The sequence below is a fragment of the Nipponia nippon genome, unplaced genomic scaffold, assembly GCF_047370975.1.
Source record: "Nipponia nippon isolate SJK-2023a ecotype South Korea unplaced genomic scaffold, ASM4737097v1 scaffold_3, whole genome shotgun sequence".
NCBI classification, from domain to species: Eukaryota; Metazoa; Chordata; class Aves; order Pelecaniformes; family Threskiornithidae; genus Nipponia; species Nipponia nippon.
In genome coordinates this window covers 80,190,996-80,207,864 of record NW_028262347.1, presented here as the reverse complement: position 1 = coordinate 80,207,864, position 16,869 = coordinate 80,190,996, and the positions used below count along the sequence as shown (strand labels likewise).

The window sequence follows — 16,869 nt, the reverse complement described above, 5'->3', positions numbered from 1 at the left end:
CCCCGGTCACGGGCAGGCCCCGCCCGGCGCGGCACGGCGCGGCGGGCGGGCGGGGCTCCGCTCGGAGGCCGAGGCCGCAGCGCCCGGGGAGGGAAGGGAAAGGAGCTGCGGGGATGGCGGCTGTGAGGCCGCAGGCCTCTCCCCTCCGCCCCCGGCCTGCAGGCGCCTGGGCTCGGCCCTCCGGGAAGCTGCCCTGCCGGAGCGGCGGCGAGGGCGTACGGGGGACTGGGGGGGGGGGGAGGCGGCAAAACACCGCTCATCTTTTTTTTTTTTTTTTTTTTTAATTAGGGATATTAATTTTTCTGTCCTAAGGCAAACCCGCCAGACCCCAGAGCGCTGGGTCTGCGTCCCAGGCTGCCCAATAAAGCCACGCCACGCTGTTCCCTCGCTTGGCGGGCGCGCAGGCATCGCCCCCAAAACTGCAGCCCCCGATCCGCCGCAGGGCACCGAGCAGCCGGTCACAGGCGGGAAACGGCCGTCGCCCTTCATCCTTGGGCCGGGAGCGAGGGAAAAGCAGCCCCGACCGAAAGGTCACAGGCAACTCAGGTTAAGCAAAAACAAAACAAGTGAAAAGGAGAAGGAAACATACTTTGAGATTTCAGACTCACTATTTTCATATTTGACAGTCAAATCAGCAAAGAAGCCACGCAACTGCCTGACGGAATTGTCTGTAAATATGAAGGAGTGCAGGTGCGTGCTAGCTTCCGAACGAGTCCGTTCTCCGCTCACGCACGGTGCCCAGCATCGCTGAACGCTCCGCGCTGAACTCGGCGTCGTTTCTTTTGGCTGCCTTTGCTAAATGCCACCAAGAGTTAATTTAACACAAAAATGACGCTCCTGTCTTGTGGGAACTGCACCTTGCAGCCATTACCGAGACCAAGGCTGTGGGAAGCAATCCCAGTCCAACACCACCTTTCGTCAGCTGTAGGCCGTACCATGTGCTTTTGTAGCCTAATAATAATAGACCTTTCTTTCAACTACGTGAACGACGGCTTGATTCCTGCCAAAATAACAAATAAATAGTATGAAAGCAACGTCATTCTTTTGGGGGAAGCACAAACGATTGTTGGCACAATTCGTTTTACAAACTTGAGTTCCCAATCTGCAATATGCACACGCGTGATTAAAGTCACACTCGTGAGTAGTCTCAGTGGCTTTTAAGGAAGGACTGGCAGTGTTTAAAGATAAACGTGGTGTTTAAAGAGAAAGTGCATGATGTCTGTAGGACTACAGCCTAACCAGTGCTTGCCGTAACGTCATTTGACATTATGCATCAGTATTGGGCAAATTTTAAAATTAGCTCCATTGGATCAGCACATTTAACTTCAATTCGCGTCCTTTCCACTTCTGTGTAATGGACTTCTCGCTCCCCTCTGAAGTGTTTTCATTTATTATTGTGAAAGTGTGAATTTGCAGTATATCACCACCCCAGAAGAGTTTTAACTTATCTTTCAACCGACATATGTGTCTACTACATGGAATTTTATCATTGAAACCATTATTTTAATAAAGGTATATTTTAATGTATTAGTTGTGTAAGTGAATTCTTTATTTTGCCTCTGATGTGGATATAACAGAAGTCCTCTGCGGTGTCCTGCAGCCAGTAACTAAATTAATGTACCTGAAACAGTGTACAGTTGTACATATCTCCATTAGAATACATAAATCTGATGTTTGTATTACCATGACCCAAGCAACTTCAGGGCCTTGGCAAATATTTTGTATAGTTTCTTATCAGTTTTTCTTTTCCTTTATGACTTACTCTGTACATTCAACACCTGACATAAGTGGATTATTTGCAACTGGTTTATTAAACACGTAGCTGCAGGCTCCTCAGAAGAGCCTGGCTGGGGCTTCAGGCAGCAGCTGTGCATGGGGGTAGCGGGGCAGAGGAACAGCCCTGCCCCCCCGGCCCCTGCATGGCGTCTGGTCGCGGGGCAGCCCCCAGCAGGTGGGGGCAGCCCCCTTGGCCTCCTCGCTGCCACCGAGCAAGGCGGGTCAGGAGCCACCCTCCCGGACTCTCCAAGAGTCTTTCAGGGCCAGCTCGGACAGGGCTTTGAGCAGCCTGGCCCCATGGCAGGGGGTTGGGAACCAGATGAGCTTTAAGGTCCCTTCCAGCCCAAACCATTCTATGATTCTAAGACTGGTCTGTGATGACTAGTTTGGGGGCAAGGGATTTAACTATACGTGAGGATATGTGAGTGTGAATACCCACAAATGTACTTACATAGATATACTTGAAGTTCCTCTTACCTGCACCCAGGTGTTTCAGGCAGTAGGGCACCAGCTCCCAAGCAGAGAGGTGCTCTACAGAGCTAGTAAAACACCTCTAGCGACCCAGCACCGTGAGGCAGGGCTGATGGGGTCCAGCCATCCTCCCCTCTCTCGGCCTCCCTTCCTTCCCCTCTCAGTGAGGAGGGGAGCACAGCAGCTGCTGGCCAAGGCTGGCTCTCCCCTAGCCAGCAGCAGTGGCTTCTGCATGGCTTTTGGTGGACCTAGGCTTCCCTGCACCTCCTTAGCCTGGCTGAGTTGCACCAGCTCCCTCCAGGGAGGCTGGGTGCCCATCCTACAAAGAGGTAGGAAGGGGGGAAAGAAGCAATGGCGGCTGGACCAGGGCAATTGTGTATTCTCTCTTCTGCCCTGCTCACATTATATATCGCATCAGCCCTTCTCCTATTCCCATAGTCATCGACGCCTGTCTCACCGCAGTAGTCTCCGCACAGATCTCCACGTTCACTATCACTCCAGTACCCTAACACCCTTAACACTATCCCAACAGTCCCAGGGAAGAACCATTTTCCTCACCCTCCAGTTAAGACCACCCCAGCCAGACCTTTAGCCTTTTTTTTGAGCTTCTGTAAGCTCAGCTTCTTCCACCACCACTGTGTAAGCCAAGGCAGGTGGCAGCTGGGACTGTGCCTAATGCATAGCACAGGTAATATTTGTGCTTGCTTTTAGTATTGAGTCCCATAGTTCATTCACTGTGTGATACAGTTAATAGGTGACACCTTAAATGTTGACATTCTCCTACAGCTTTTTCTTTTAACAGTGAAAATGATTTTACCAGTTTACCAAAAGAAGGAAACCTGGCTACCAAAAGCTTTCCTCTACATTTCCAAAAACTAGAAATAAACATTTTCTTAAACAAATGTAGCTGAAAATTTGAGTAAAAAGCACCGAGAATGCGAGAATCACAAAGAAACATTAGGAATTGCCCCAAACTGGCCATTTGACGTGAAATGAGATGACGGGCTCAGTCCCTTACAGCACTTAGGTCCAAATAGGAGCCAACACCCAGCTGTACTAACAAAGGAGACGGGGACTGGCTGGGCGTGAAGAAGAAGCCAGCCGCCCCTCCCTTGGCCTGGGCCCACGGTGGTGAAGCACGATATGCCCCCGCTGCTGCTGGCTCTGCGCCCTTTCCCGGGAGGGGGCTCAGAGAAGCAAGAAATCTCACCTCAGTTTAAATTTCTTTCTTTAAAGGAGACCGCAGATGTCTGCCAGAGACACGACCAGACTCCCTGTTTTCACTATTCTACTCTAACCATTGCAATATGTAAAATAACCTGCCCTTCGGTATCTCTTCATGTAACGGACCACCCCTAAAAAGAAAATGTCTTTTATTTACACGTAACTGTATTATTCTAAGTACTCATAGTATTCTCATCCTGCTCTTTAAAGATGAGACACCTGAAAAATACGGAAGATATCTTTTTATAAATAAAAAATTATAAAAATAAGGAAGAATCTTTTTATTCCTTGCACTTCTTACTCTCTGGGCCACTTTTTACCCCTAAACACTGCCCCAAAAATAATAATTAAAAAAAAAAAAATTAAAACGAGGAAATGAAAAATTTCCAAGGAAAACCATTCCTTAAGCAAGCAACAGCACCAAGGCTGTTGAGGGAAGAACGGCTAGGCCGCCAGCCCGTGCTCCCAGTGGAGAGGCTTGTCCGTACAACTCCCGTTCCGCCAACAGCCTGCGCGGGGCTGTGATGCGAACAGGAGAGCTCAGGGCGCAGAGACGCCCACGCCGGCATCGAAATACGCCCACGCCCACGCGGACCAGGATATGCACGTTAATGGCTGTCATTACAGCATCCCGAGGCGGATCTCAGCCGGAGAAGAGACGGGTCGGGCTGCGAGCCCAAACCACGTCCCCGCCGCCACCTGAAGAGTTTCGCCGGGCGGGTTTCCCCTGGCGCCTGGCGCTCGGGGCGAGCCCCGGGGGCCGGCGAGCGGCTGGAGGAGGGGGGACGCCACCGCAGCCCCGCCGGGCCGGCGGGCAGGAGGGCAGGCAGGCAGGAGGGCAGGCAGGCGGCCCGGGCCCGCCTCCCCCGGCCCCTCCTCCCGGACGTGCCGCCGGGCCGGGCCGGGCCGGGCCGCCCGCCGTTCCCCTGCGCTGCCTTCTCGCCCCGGCCGCGGAGCGGAGCTCAGCCCGGCCCGGCCGCGGCGTTCCCGCCAGCGGGCGGCGGGGGGGACGGCCCGAAGGTGCCCCCAGAAAGGCGTCCCCGCCCCGGCAGCTGAGGAGGCATCTCGTCGGCGGCGGCTTCCCCGGCTGCCGGCGCTTCGGGCAGCTCGCCGCGAAATCCGGCGCCTGGCGGCGGAGGGTCCGGTAGCTCCGTGGTAAGGGGCGCCCCGCGGCCGGCGCCGAAGACCCCGCCCGAGCGACCATGTCTCCCGCCAGCAGCCGGTGGCCGGTGTGCCTGCTGGTGGTCACCTGCGTGATGCCCGGACCGGCCCGGAGTCAGCAGTGCTCCGCGGAGAAAATGGAAAATACCATCGTCGATATAAACTTATCGCTGCCCAGAGGCGTCAGGGGCGCAGAGCCGGGGTACGCCCCAACCCCGGCGGCTTGCCTTCGCGCCTGCTGCTCGGGGGAGAAGCTGCCAGGTAACCGGCTCCTCTTCGGGCTTCCCTGTGACTGCGTACGAGCGCTTGGGAGGTGACTTCTGAAGTTGTCGGGGACGAGGCTGTTCGCTGTATGCAGCGCGGAAGCGTTCGTTTATCCTTCCATTCACGCTGCGACTGCTGACAGCTTGCGGCTGCTACCCTGTTTTGCCAAGTGTGGTGTTAGATCTTAATGCAGGACCCCAGGGCGTTCAGGGAAACAGTTGCCATAAAGAAACAGTGGTAACTTTAAAGGTTAACAACTCTCAGACCCCCAAACCCTAAGGTGTGTAAGCTGTACTTAGTAGACGCGCTACAAAGTAACTGACATCTTACTCTAGGGTTAATTTTAGCCAAAAATGAGAGTGCTTGCCCTTCTCTGAGGCGAGTGGTTTGCATCAAGCTCAAGTACAGCAGCAAGTAGCGAGGACAGTGGTAAAAGTAACCCCCCCAACCAGCAACAAGCCAAGAGATTCCTGGGATGTGATGGGAAAAGCGTAGAAATCATTTCCTTCCCCGTGAGTCTATCAAGGAGGTTTTCCGATTTATCAGGATTTGTAAGTTGTTACGTAAAGCGGTGCCAGCGCGGTACGGGCGAGGGGAGGATGAGGGATTAGACTCGTTATTTCCCCCAGTTCCTCTGCACAGGAAGAGGAAGGTGTGACCTTTCGTGTATTGGCCCCGGGCCATTCTTTTTGCAGTCCTGGGTTGTTTTTCCTGTAGGAATGTTGTATGTTAGTACTTTTCCCCTTGCTCACACGAGGAAAAGCTAATTTAACGGACCAGAGCTTATTATCAAGATGGTATAAAAGTTCTTATTGCTGAAGTATGTATATATCATGTTTTGCAGGAGACAAGAAGTGTAATTTGATGATTTTTCATGCTCGAAGTACGAGCGCGCGTCCAAACTGCTACCTGTTTTACTGCCCGAGCACAGAGGCCTGTCCAATGAAACCGGCAACAGAATTTGTGAGCTACAAGATAACTAGAGGTAAATAATGGTAAAAGCCACCAATCCCCACACTAGATGACCTTTGCACCTGTGACTTTTCAGTAGTGACCAGAAAATTTGGGGGGGGTTGCGTTTTTAGTAAAATGTTCTAAGCCAAGCACTGTAATTTGAAAGTGCTGCTCTTTTGCTTTGTGGGAGATGGATGGGCAGGTGTGTGGTGAGCTCCTGCATGAGCCCAGCTTCCCGGCTGGAACAACATCCCGACCCGTATGAAATTCCTTCATGTTAGATTCAGAAATCCTCATAATTTTCCCTTGCTTAAAACAAAAAGAAGCTGTTTCCATCTTGATATATTCAAGAAGCAAAATTTCCTGTACATAACGCTGAATAGTATCGCTGAAAGCAATGGAAATACGATGCCCTTGTAGCCGTCTGCGTATTCAAAGGATCCATGCTGCACTGATAAATGCCGTATACACACGGGCAGAAACACCGAGCTAATGTTGGGCCAGCCTTGGAGCACCTCTGTGATGTTACCGAGTAATTGGCAATAGTAATAATTATTTTCTGCTTTCAGTTAGGGAACCTGAAGCGCAGATGCAGATGGACTAAGCTCAAAGCTTTATGGCGTGTGGGCTGCACACTCAGAAATTTCTCGCTATCTGTCATGTGCTGTGCGATTTTTAATAGCAAGTCTTGTTGACTGGCGTTGACTTGCACCAGACCTGTTTGAACAGCTCAGATAAGAAACTAATAATTAGACTGTCCTCCTGCCAGGAGTTCACAAGGCGGTTTCGGTGTGGCTGCTTGAGAGAGCAGAAATTTTGTATTTCCAGAGACTGAACTTTTGCTGAAAAAGTGAACTTTTCCAAGAGGAACTATGCAAGGAGCAACAGCAGGATATGTAGAAAGATTATTCACATAATGTTACCAAATATTTTTGTGCAAGCACAATCACACAGGAATTGGTCAAAAGCAATGTGCAACAAATGAATTGCATGCCTGTAAAATTACCGTTAGAACTATTCTTTTCTCCAGCTCTTTCTCCCTTAGAAGAATATAGGGGTTTCAAACAAAGAAACAAAAAATGTAATCATGCTTTTGCTTTCCTCTTGCATGTAGTGTAATGCTCTGTTAACACTCGATTGCATATACCATCTAATTTTCATTTTGCATTTTATTAGCTTCTGTGAACATTGAATTATGGAAAGATTATGCTAGTTTATTTACTTATGTTCCTACTAAGTTTTCAAAGGTAGCACCTGAGTGGCGTTGGTACTGACAAACATTTCAAGCTCTGTTTCTTCACATGAGAATCTGCATGTGGTTACACTGAAAACCAAACTAAAAGGGGGAAAGATACTCTGTGGGTAATAAAGCAACTTAAAGTACTGATGCTATGTTAGTAATGAGGTGTTGTTTTTCTTTTTTTAACTATTCTTGTGGCTTGGTAACTAATGGAAACAACGTATGGCTCAGGAAGTAAAACGTTTCCTGGTCCCAGTCACAAAGAGCTATTGCTGAGAAGAAATAACATTTCTGATTTCTGCTCTTCGTGTACTACTTTGGCGTTTGCCTTTTCTACCCCATTAAGATACTGGTGGGTTCTAGTAAAGTAAGTTCAGGAGGTTCTTTGTTTTTAAGAGTGACAACCCTGAAGTTTGGTTTCTAATGCAGCTTACTGATTTTGAGATATCAGCAGGACCACTTTGGTTTTTTAATCTCTTTTTAGAGGTTGACTTGCTTAGTGCCCTCGTTCTTTCTTACTAACAAGCATATCTACCTTAGTACCCCAGCCGTACCTCGCACGGGACAGTTTTGGGCAATTGCATTTGGGAGCTTGTAGTCTAAAATGGAGACAAAGAATACTGTAAAATCAATGTTTGATGCTGAAAATGTGGAGTAAGAATTAGTTAGTGCAGGCAGTTAATTAACGCGAGGGCTGCAGAGTAGCAGTGATACTTATCTGTCGTATGGGACTCGTCAGGTCGCCTCCCTGTGCTCCCTCCACCCGTCCTTTGAACGCTGCGTGCGTGCTCTCTGCTTTTCTAGCTGTTGCCCAGGCGAGCGAACTGAAGGTGACATAGCATGCTGCAAGTCCTTTGTGGCTGTCACACTACATCTGCTGCGTGTTTAAATGCACGGGGGGGAGCACCCATGGGAGTGCATCGGGAACAGGGAAAAAGCGAGCTGGGAACGGACTCCGTGGTGGTGACAGGCCGTTCCCTCGCTGGTGTGGAGGTCTGTCCAGAGCTGCAGAAGCAGCTGAGAGTTTGGGCGTCTTTGACCATACAGTTGCTGATTCTCTAATAGCTAAATGTTTCATTATTTAAAGCCACACTCTAAAAACAGAGTATGGCTTTTCTCTAATTCAGACCTTGTGGCTGCAGTCCATTATCTCTATTTAGGATCTTACTTTGCTAACAAGCTGGTGCCTGACTGGAAGGTTAGGATAAAAATTGTTGTCTATGATTCAAGTGAAGTATTTGCTGTGCTCTTGTTTAAAGCATTGCCAGTTTTTTGGTTTCTTGTTTTGTTGTTGGTTTTTTTGTTTGCATTTCACTTTTTTTGTAGAGTTTTAAGGCTTGGAAATATATATTAAGACAGCAGCCAATTATGCTTCCTTGCATCTATAATAAAACTGAAATAAATCCATCCCTCTAGATAAGAGTTCCTACTTGAGAAAAAAGTGACAATGAAAGTGCCATGGACTTTTTGTTATTTATTTCAATTCCAGTGCAGCTAACAAACCTCTTTGTATCTATGAAAAAAGAGATGAGTGAGAGTCAGAACTACTTGAGAGGATGTTCCCTTTTAATGTTCTGTGTGGCAACTGAATGATAACGATTATATATATGTATACACACACACACACACACACATGCATATATTATATATGTGTGTATATCAGTACACGTATAAAATAGTCTATAAAATGGGGATATTATTGCTACCTTGTATCATAAGACAATTTTTGTATGAGAATTGAATTGTATCAAACAATCACAGGCTGCTTGGATATTACAAGAAAGGGGAGTATATTGCCATCCAGAGAGACCTGGACAAGCTTGAGAAGTGGGCCTGTGTGAACCTCATGAGGTTCAACAAGGCCAAGTGCAAGGTCCTGCACTTGGGTCGGGGCAATCCCTGGTATCTATACAGGCTGGGGGATGAAGGGATTGAGAGCAGCCCTGAGGAGAAGGACTTGGGGGTACTGGTAGATGAAAAGCTGGACGTGAGCCAGCAATGTGCTCTCGCAGCCCAGAAAGCCAACCATATCCTGGGCTGCATCAAAAGCAGCGTGGCCAGCAGGTCAAGGGAGGTGATTCTGCCCCTCTACTCTGCTCTGGTGAGACCCCACCTGGAGTACTGCATCCAGCTCTGGGGTCCTCAGTACAGGAAGGACATGGACCTGTTGGAGAGGGTCCAGAGGAGGGCCACAAAAATGATCAGAGGGATGGAGCACCTCTGCTATGAGGAAAGGCTGAAAGAGCTGGGGTTGTTCAGCCTGGAGAAGAGAAGGCTGCGCGGAGACCTTATTGCGGCCTTTCAGTACTTAAAGGAGGCCTACAGGAAAGATGGGTATAGTCTTTTTAGCAAGGCCTGCTGCGACAGGACAAGGGGTAACGGTTTTAAACTAAAGGAGGGTAGATTTAGATGGAACACAAGGAAAAAGTTTTTCATGATGAGAGTGGTGAAACACTGGAACGGGTTGCCCAGAGAGGTGGTAGATGCCCCATCCTTGGTAACGTTGAAGGCCAGGCTGGATGGGGCTCTGAGCAACCTGATCTAGGTGAAGATGTCCCTGCCCATTGCAGGGGGGTTGGACTAGATGACCTTTAAAGGTCCCTCCCATCCCAAAGCATTCTGTGATTCCATATAATCATCTTGGCTAGGTGGAAATGTGTACATCTGACAAATAAAAGTGAGGTTGATAATATCTACTTCTTAACTGACAGAGGCTGAGAATGGTTTAAAGGCAATGGGCCTACTCACTCTGCATTGCACTGCTCAATAAAACACTCATATGCATGCAATACAAGTATAAAACAATCAGATTGGGATGCTCGCTCTCCACAGGTGAATTCTGTAAGAAGCGTCAGTCAGGGTCTGGTGTGCCCAGGCTTGAGACTGACAGGTCTTATGACACAGAATTTAAAAGTCACTCACCGTATTTTAAAGAAAGGAAGATCTTGGTGCCTCAGTTTCATTAGTCATTACTTTCTGGAGCCCCCTTTTTTATCTCTCTTACTAAGAAATACAAATTGTTAGAGTAAGCCTGTGGTAGTCAAAAATAGATTTAATAATTAAATGCTGGTATTTCCTTTCTGTTTGCAGACACCCATGCCCTGGAGGATACATCCTTCAAAAGTGAGGACTTTTCTTCAAATGGGTATTCTTTGTCTTCGGAGGCTGGACACTTTATTTCTCCCAGTCAGACTAGCCATCAGAATCGTACCGCTGCTTTGCGACAATCTGTCTTTCATCAGGCATCGGAACTCCCGAGCCACGCAGCCGAGCATTTAGACAACAGCGCGTTTCGTACAGTTTTTCCTGAATCTCAAAAGGCAAAACATCCTGAGAGCTTAGACCCCATCCCGAGGCAGAAAGTAATTAACCTGCCGTCACATACGTCTTCTGCTGTTCGAATTGGAAACCCCTCTGCTTTGTTCCCCACCACTCATTCTAGCGTTCCTGAACCCAGCAGAGCTACTCTTACTCCTCTGCCTACAAGTACCACCAGGCTGCAATCTCATACAACCCCTGTGCCTACTGGTGGTGCTAAACCTACTGCTGTCACCAGCACCACCACAGCTACCTTTCCGCCTACTGCGAACACTAGAGGTAAACCTGGTATCCCTGCTGCCACCATCGCTGTTACTCGTGTTCCTCTTTCCAGTCCCACAACTTCTGCTTCAGCTCCAACAACCCAGCGCGTGACTGCGAGTTCCAGATCTGCTACTGCCCCATCAGGGCGAAGAACTCCAGCCATGCCTCCTGAGCCAACAGCTGTCTCTTCCAACGATACCAGCCGCGTTACCCTCCTCTCTTTTTCAGGTTTCGCTCTGTCTACTAGTGATTCCCCCACGGCTTCCCAAAACGACCCTCAGGGTTATGACCCATCTGATTCAGAAAGCTACCTGCCAGAGAGTGTTCTGAGAGGGAAAGGTGTTGTTCAGCTGGGAGAAAAAAGCAGCCTTGTAGCGGCTTTGCTTTTTGGGATGATATTCTTGTTACTAGTTATTGCACTGACGGGGAAGAAAATACACGAATCTCTTCAGAAGAGGCATTATACCAGGCTGGATTACTTGATCAATGGAATGTATTCTGATGTATGATGGGGAGAGGGAATACGATTTTGAGGAGCATCTCTCATCTTTGAGAGGACAACTCTGAAACGGAACAGTAGATATTGAAATCTCAGAAGAGGACGGATTCCTTTTTTGGCCACTAATGGGAAAGCGGCTTTGGTGGGGAAAAGAACTGCTTTTTCTATGCTGAACTGTAACGTCTATCATTTTTGATTTACTACTAAATCCAGAAAATAAACACTAAGATCCAAGTTAAGCTTAGAAGGTCTTATATGTAAGGAGAAAAAGCATTTGAAGAGCTTAATCTGTACTGTGACAAGATTAGTGGAATAGAAGTACACCTAATAAATTGAGTACCTGTGCAGCGCCTGAGTGTTTTCAATGCTATTTGCACCCAAATGCCCTAGTGTTACATGACTGTCTGGCAATCCTATTTACTCTATTTGTAGCCTTAAAGGAGTACTTAGTAGTAGAGCTTTGCATCCAAATGGTTTTTGGTACAAACAGTAAAAGTTGTAGTACACATAACATAGTTGGCTTAATTTTCCTTAGCTACATATAGTTTATGGATATATACGTATCCTTAATGTTTTTTTATGCATACATTGCAAGCTATCCTTAAAACCATGTGCTGCAAATTTGAGTTTGCGTTTTCCAAAGAGCTCGCCGCCCTGTAGCACATTGGGTTTTTGGGGTATGTATCAGAGAGAAAGAGTTTTTGTCATATCAAAGTAAAGCAAGCTGCAATCAAGGTCTTTCGTGGCAAACGTCATGACCAAGTGACTTGGCATGTGCACGAGAGAGAGAATCTGTTCTAATACACCTAAATCCCTGACAGCTGAGACTCAACACCTGATCGCAGAGCAGGCAGGAACTTGTGAGGGGGCTTCGCAAAGACAACCGCTGTATTGTTGGCAGAAGCCACAGAAAAGGTGTGGTCTCCGTTTGCTGAACATCTGGAGGGACTGAAGAGAAGTAAGAAAGTTTTAAAGGAAAATGGTGGCTAGGTAGGAGGGTGCCAACCTCAGAGAAGTTTCCTGCAGTCAGCAGGAGTGGACGAACAAGGTTGCGTTATCTTCATGTTTCTGGTGTTCTCCTACTTCCCTCACCAGGCTGGTGGCTCTGGAAAGAGCTGCTTGCAACAGTGCTGGACTTGCTGTCCCTCCTGAATGCACAGAGCTCTCAAAGCACACCCTCGTTACTTCTAGGGTCATCTTCATGTGACTGGTAATAAACATAGCTGCTCTATATGTTTCCTCACCTCTGGAATAAGAGATGAGTGAGAGTACAGGTGAGCATCTGCTGCTTGCTACACAAGTTCCAGTCCGTATTATTCACATTTCCCTTCGCATACACCCAGTCTAAACCTGTTTTTAGAATGAAAGACTAGATTTCAAAGTATCCATGTGGCAGGCAGCATAATCAACAACAAACATCAAGACAGAGAAGGAAGGGTGCCTTATGAATACAAGGAAATAATTCTATTACAAAATACGAAATGTGAGTCACGTCCAAGAGGTTCTTAGATCTGTCAAGCTCAGTGCAGTGGGAAGCAGGTGTGATCCAAAAATGGCCTCAAGGCACGCTTTCTGAGAGCTCTAACAATAACTTTATGCAGAAAATTCTCTGAAAATTCCATTATTCAAAGATCAAGGAAAAGTCAGTGTTCCTTATGTCAAGAAGTTGAATTCTTACTATATGGGGGCTGCAAATTGCTTTACAGATACAAAACCAGCTGGTCTGACAATGCTTAAATGAAAAACATTCTGGATAACCTCTTAAAAGTGAACAAAATTACAAAAGAAAAGTATCTCAAGTTCATCAGCTGTCTGTTGACTGCACTTTGTTTAACCTCAGTTTCTTTCTTCTTTTTTTTTTTTTTAATAGCTATTTTCAAAGGTTTCTGGTCAAGGAACATGACGAGGGGGAATAACATTTCTGGGAAATGAGTTAATAAAATGGTAAGTACTAGGCCGAGTTGTGGGCTGTAAAAATGCAGGCACAGATCTGAGGTTGACCATAATCTTCTCTCAAAAGAACTACAACTTTGTGAGAAGCCTTCTACATTGCCAATGCCATCACGGCAGCTTATTGCAGGAGAGGTGTTGAGAACAACCCCTGAATCCTCACTGTGTGTTTCTGCTGTAATAAAAAATTTGTTGGCGGAAGAGATGGTTGGTATTAATTGATAACAGTCCAGTACAGTAGAGATACATTCAAGAGATGGCAGGCTCAGGGTCATTCAGAGCACTGGGCATGTATTTGGCTAATATCATCAGAATCATCCCCCTCCAACCCAAACAGCGACGTATATCAAGCGCGGTGAATGGCAGAAGTAAAGCAGAGAGGTGCACGGGTACCGTGACTAATTTGGTGAGGATGCCAAGCAGAGTAGCCTTTCACAATTTTTGAGAGAAACAAAGAACTTTAAATGTTCTTACATTAAAAATTCTTTTTTATGCTTGAGCAAAGAAAAGTACGTTCTAGGCAGGTGTACTGAAATACTTATCGGGTTTTGTTTTTTTTTTTTTTTGCCATCCATTTGCCTTGTTAGATTAAGAGCAAACAGGGAATTACTAGGCGACCAGTTTCGATCTTTCTGGAGAGGCATTGACGAGCTGTGTTTCAACACTAGAGGGCAACAACAGTTCATCAAATAGAATTGACAAATTTTGAGGATGCCTATTTAAAGATGTTTTAATTAGCTCGGTTTTTAACTTTCCAGTCAATGGCTATTTCATTGCAAAAAATGTTTTATAGGAAAACTGGTTTGTTTATTGGAAGGTTCTGGGTGGAGGATTATACACACACACTTTTAAAACTTTTTACTATATCATACAGTGGTAGTGAACATCTATAGAAGACAACAAAACTAAGGATATTATCGTCTCTATTTTAATAATGTTAAATCAGATTGCATTTTTAGTCACGTGTTGGCATTGACAGTTAACAGAGCAGGTGAGAGAGATTTCCTATCATCATTCTTTCAACTGTGCTGCTTAATTATATGCATTTTCAGAGCTTATTTGTCTGGATAATGCTCTTGTATCATGAAACAGAGGAGTGAGACAGAGTAACTGTAAAAAAAATCCATCCAGTTTTTTATGCTTTTCAACACTGTTTATCTAAAATTCCTATGCATTCTTCTATTTTGCCGTTGACATCTGCTGTGGTCTTAACTGCACACCGCGCTCATGTCACTGGATCATCAGCCATCACGATATGATGACAACCTGTGCACTTGGGGTGGCTCTTTCTGCAGGTAACCAGTTATGTTATGGCTCAAGGCCAAAAGCTGATTGACTTCAGTCACTCGGAGAGTGTAAACACTGTAGCTGCTTGTTTTCATGTTGTTGCTTTATAGTGCTGAGCAAACATAAGGTGTGTAATATAGACTGTCGTGAACAAAACTGTTTTGTGGTGTTGTACAGTAAGGCAGATAGAAAGCCCAAATTTTATAACCACTGCAAAGAATCATAAAGAAATAAATTGCAGATCTATTTGAGATGGATGAGAAGAGTGCACAGTCCCTACCTCTGGGCTGCAAACCCAGTATGGCATGTTCTCTTCAAATAGTGCTTCAGTGTATTGTAATTCCTGTAAGAGTAGGAAATGCTTATACTCAGGATTCTTTCAAGTAAATTAGTAACCAACAAACAGAAACAAAAAACCAAAAAACAATTACATGAGAAGACAGTTTCAAAACTGAATCTTATTTTCCTTCCTACTACAAAACCATCTTAGTGGATTTGAATCTGATGACACCATTAGATACCGCTTTGATCCCACCACCCCACACTCCATGCTGATACAAACATAGAGTTTAAAGTGCCATTATTGCAGCCAACAGTTTCCACCCAGTTTCCTTCTTCATATAGAGGAGCTATACTCTGTGCTCCGTCACACTCCTGAAATTGGCCTAGACTGCTGGGCCCTTCCTATGCATTACTCATTCTCTCATATAGGTAATATACTTCTCTACCTCCCTGTTCATTGATAGTTATGGGATACGTGCATCCCCTTCTTGTTTAAAAGTCTTGCACATCCCTTCAGGAGTGTACGTACTATTCCCAGATGCTTTACCAGCCTCTTGATGGGTAGGTCCTCTGAAGGACTGGGATATATTGAGTATTTTTCTTCGTCTTCAGGAAGCCTACACTCACTCCTAAACTCACGGTCTAAATTTGTTTTTTTCTTCTAGGTCTCTACACTTCTTGAGGGTATCAAAGTGCAAAGCATAAAACTGCTGCTCTTCCTCTTTGTGTTTGGTAGATATCATAAACAGTGAATAAATGTATTTTTAAGTTTCAGTACAACTAGACTGGATCACTGTTTCCTGTATATTGGCTCACTTCATGAAAAAAAAAAAACAAACCAACTGAGGATTGCGCATTAACGCCTCTCCTTCCAACCTATAAAATGTCATTGTCTTAAGTGGCAAAAGAGTTTAGATATGCCATGTCCAAGGTGTTCTGATCCCTCTTCTTTTTGGTTTGCTTTGTTTTTAATAGAAAATTGACCCAGGAATAGTCATCAGATAATTTGTGCACTCTGTATTTTCTCAAAGAAATTTAACAAGCCGCTAACATCCAGAACAACTTCAAGATGTTGTAAGTTTGACTGGCTAAACCATAGGCATGTTTTGAAACATTTGCCGATTTGAGCAGTCACTTTGAAGACCACAAAGGTGTTTCTTCAAAGAGCTAAGATGGTAAGGATGTCTATATAAGGTATAAGTACTTATAAGGTGCTTTGGTACCTGCCACATCAGAAAAGCAGCTGAATTCTGGCCGAATGTTCAAAAGCCACCAGGAGCAGCAGCAGGCTTTCTCTGTGCCCCCACTTACACTGAAAGAAGGATGTGATCAGTGGTGCTTAGACTTTGATGCTGTGACTTTTGCAACTCTTCTCAACACCACCTAGATTGAAAATTTGCACAAAGTTCAAACATTTATTCCCGTGCTAGGAAGATGGTAGAAAACCCCTCACCATGACACAGATTTCCTATTTCCTGTTGTTTAGTTAGTTTCTGAGTAAGTTTTTCTGTTTGCTTTTATGAAAGAGCCTTTTTTCCCTACACCTAAATCCAAGTTCCACTGACACTGCTGAAATCCTTCTGTATAAGGATTTGGATCCTCCAAGTAAGTTATTTGGATCATACAAGTAAGGATCCGAGTAAGTTTGGGTCCTCCAAGTAAGTTACAAATGAGAGGATCCCTTTACTTAAGTGGCCGTGTGCTGCTCTGTCTTTGTGCGTGCAACTCCCATTGGTGTCAATGGGAGGTCCTCCAGCACATAGTTTATTGCTGTAAGTCAAGTCCTCCCACTTAGTGGCTCATAACTTTCCAAAACAATTGCCTTATAGGATGACAGGACTTCTCAGCCCAGAGGTACAATTTCTGAAAGAATCTGAAGACCATTTTCCCAGCTGCTTCTGATTATTTGACTATGACAATGTTGTCCTTGTTTTGTCTCAGGGCACAAAATAAGGACTTCAAATGTTTTTCCACCATGTGATAACTCAGGCACTATTTCTGGAAAGACTCCAGATTTGGCATATGCTATATGTTGCCTTTACGGAGCATTCCATTTTAGAAAGGGCAGAAAATAATTTGATTGTGAGGTACAGTTTTAAACAAGCGAGAATAGCTCGCGCTATGCTGCTCACTACCAAACTTAACAAGATACACATGTGGCTTTCCTACACCAACAAAC

General features: G+C 45.8%; 1 protein-coding gene across 1 annotated transcript; it reads left to right on the top strand.

The window, feature by feature from the left end:
- Positions 1-4,358: 4,358 nt before the first annotated feature.
- MANSC1 (MANSC domain containing 1) lies at positions 4,359-11,518 on the top strand. The gene is made up of 3 exons (XM_009465036.2): positions 4,359-4,893; positions 5,741-5,881; positions 10,181-11,518. Exons 1-3 carry the CDS (start codon positions 4,674-4,676, stop codon positions 11,179-11,181), a joined length of 1,362 nt encoding a protein of 453 aa, XP_009463311.2. The 5' UTR covers positions 4,359-4,673; the 3' UTR covers positions 11,182-11,518.
- The last annotated feature ends 5,351 nt before the right edge of the window (positions 11,519-16,869 follow it).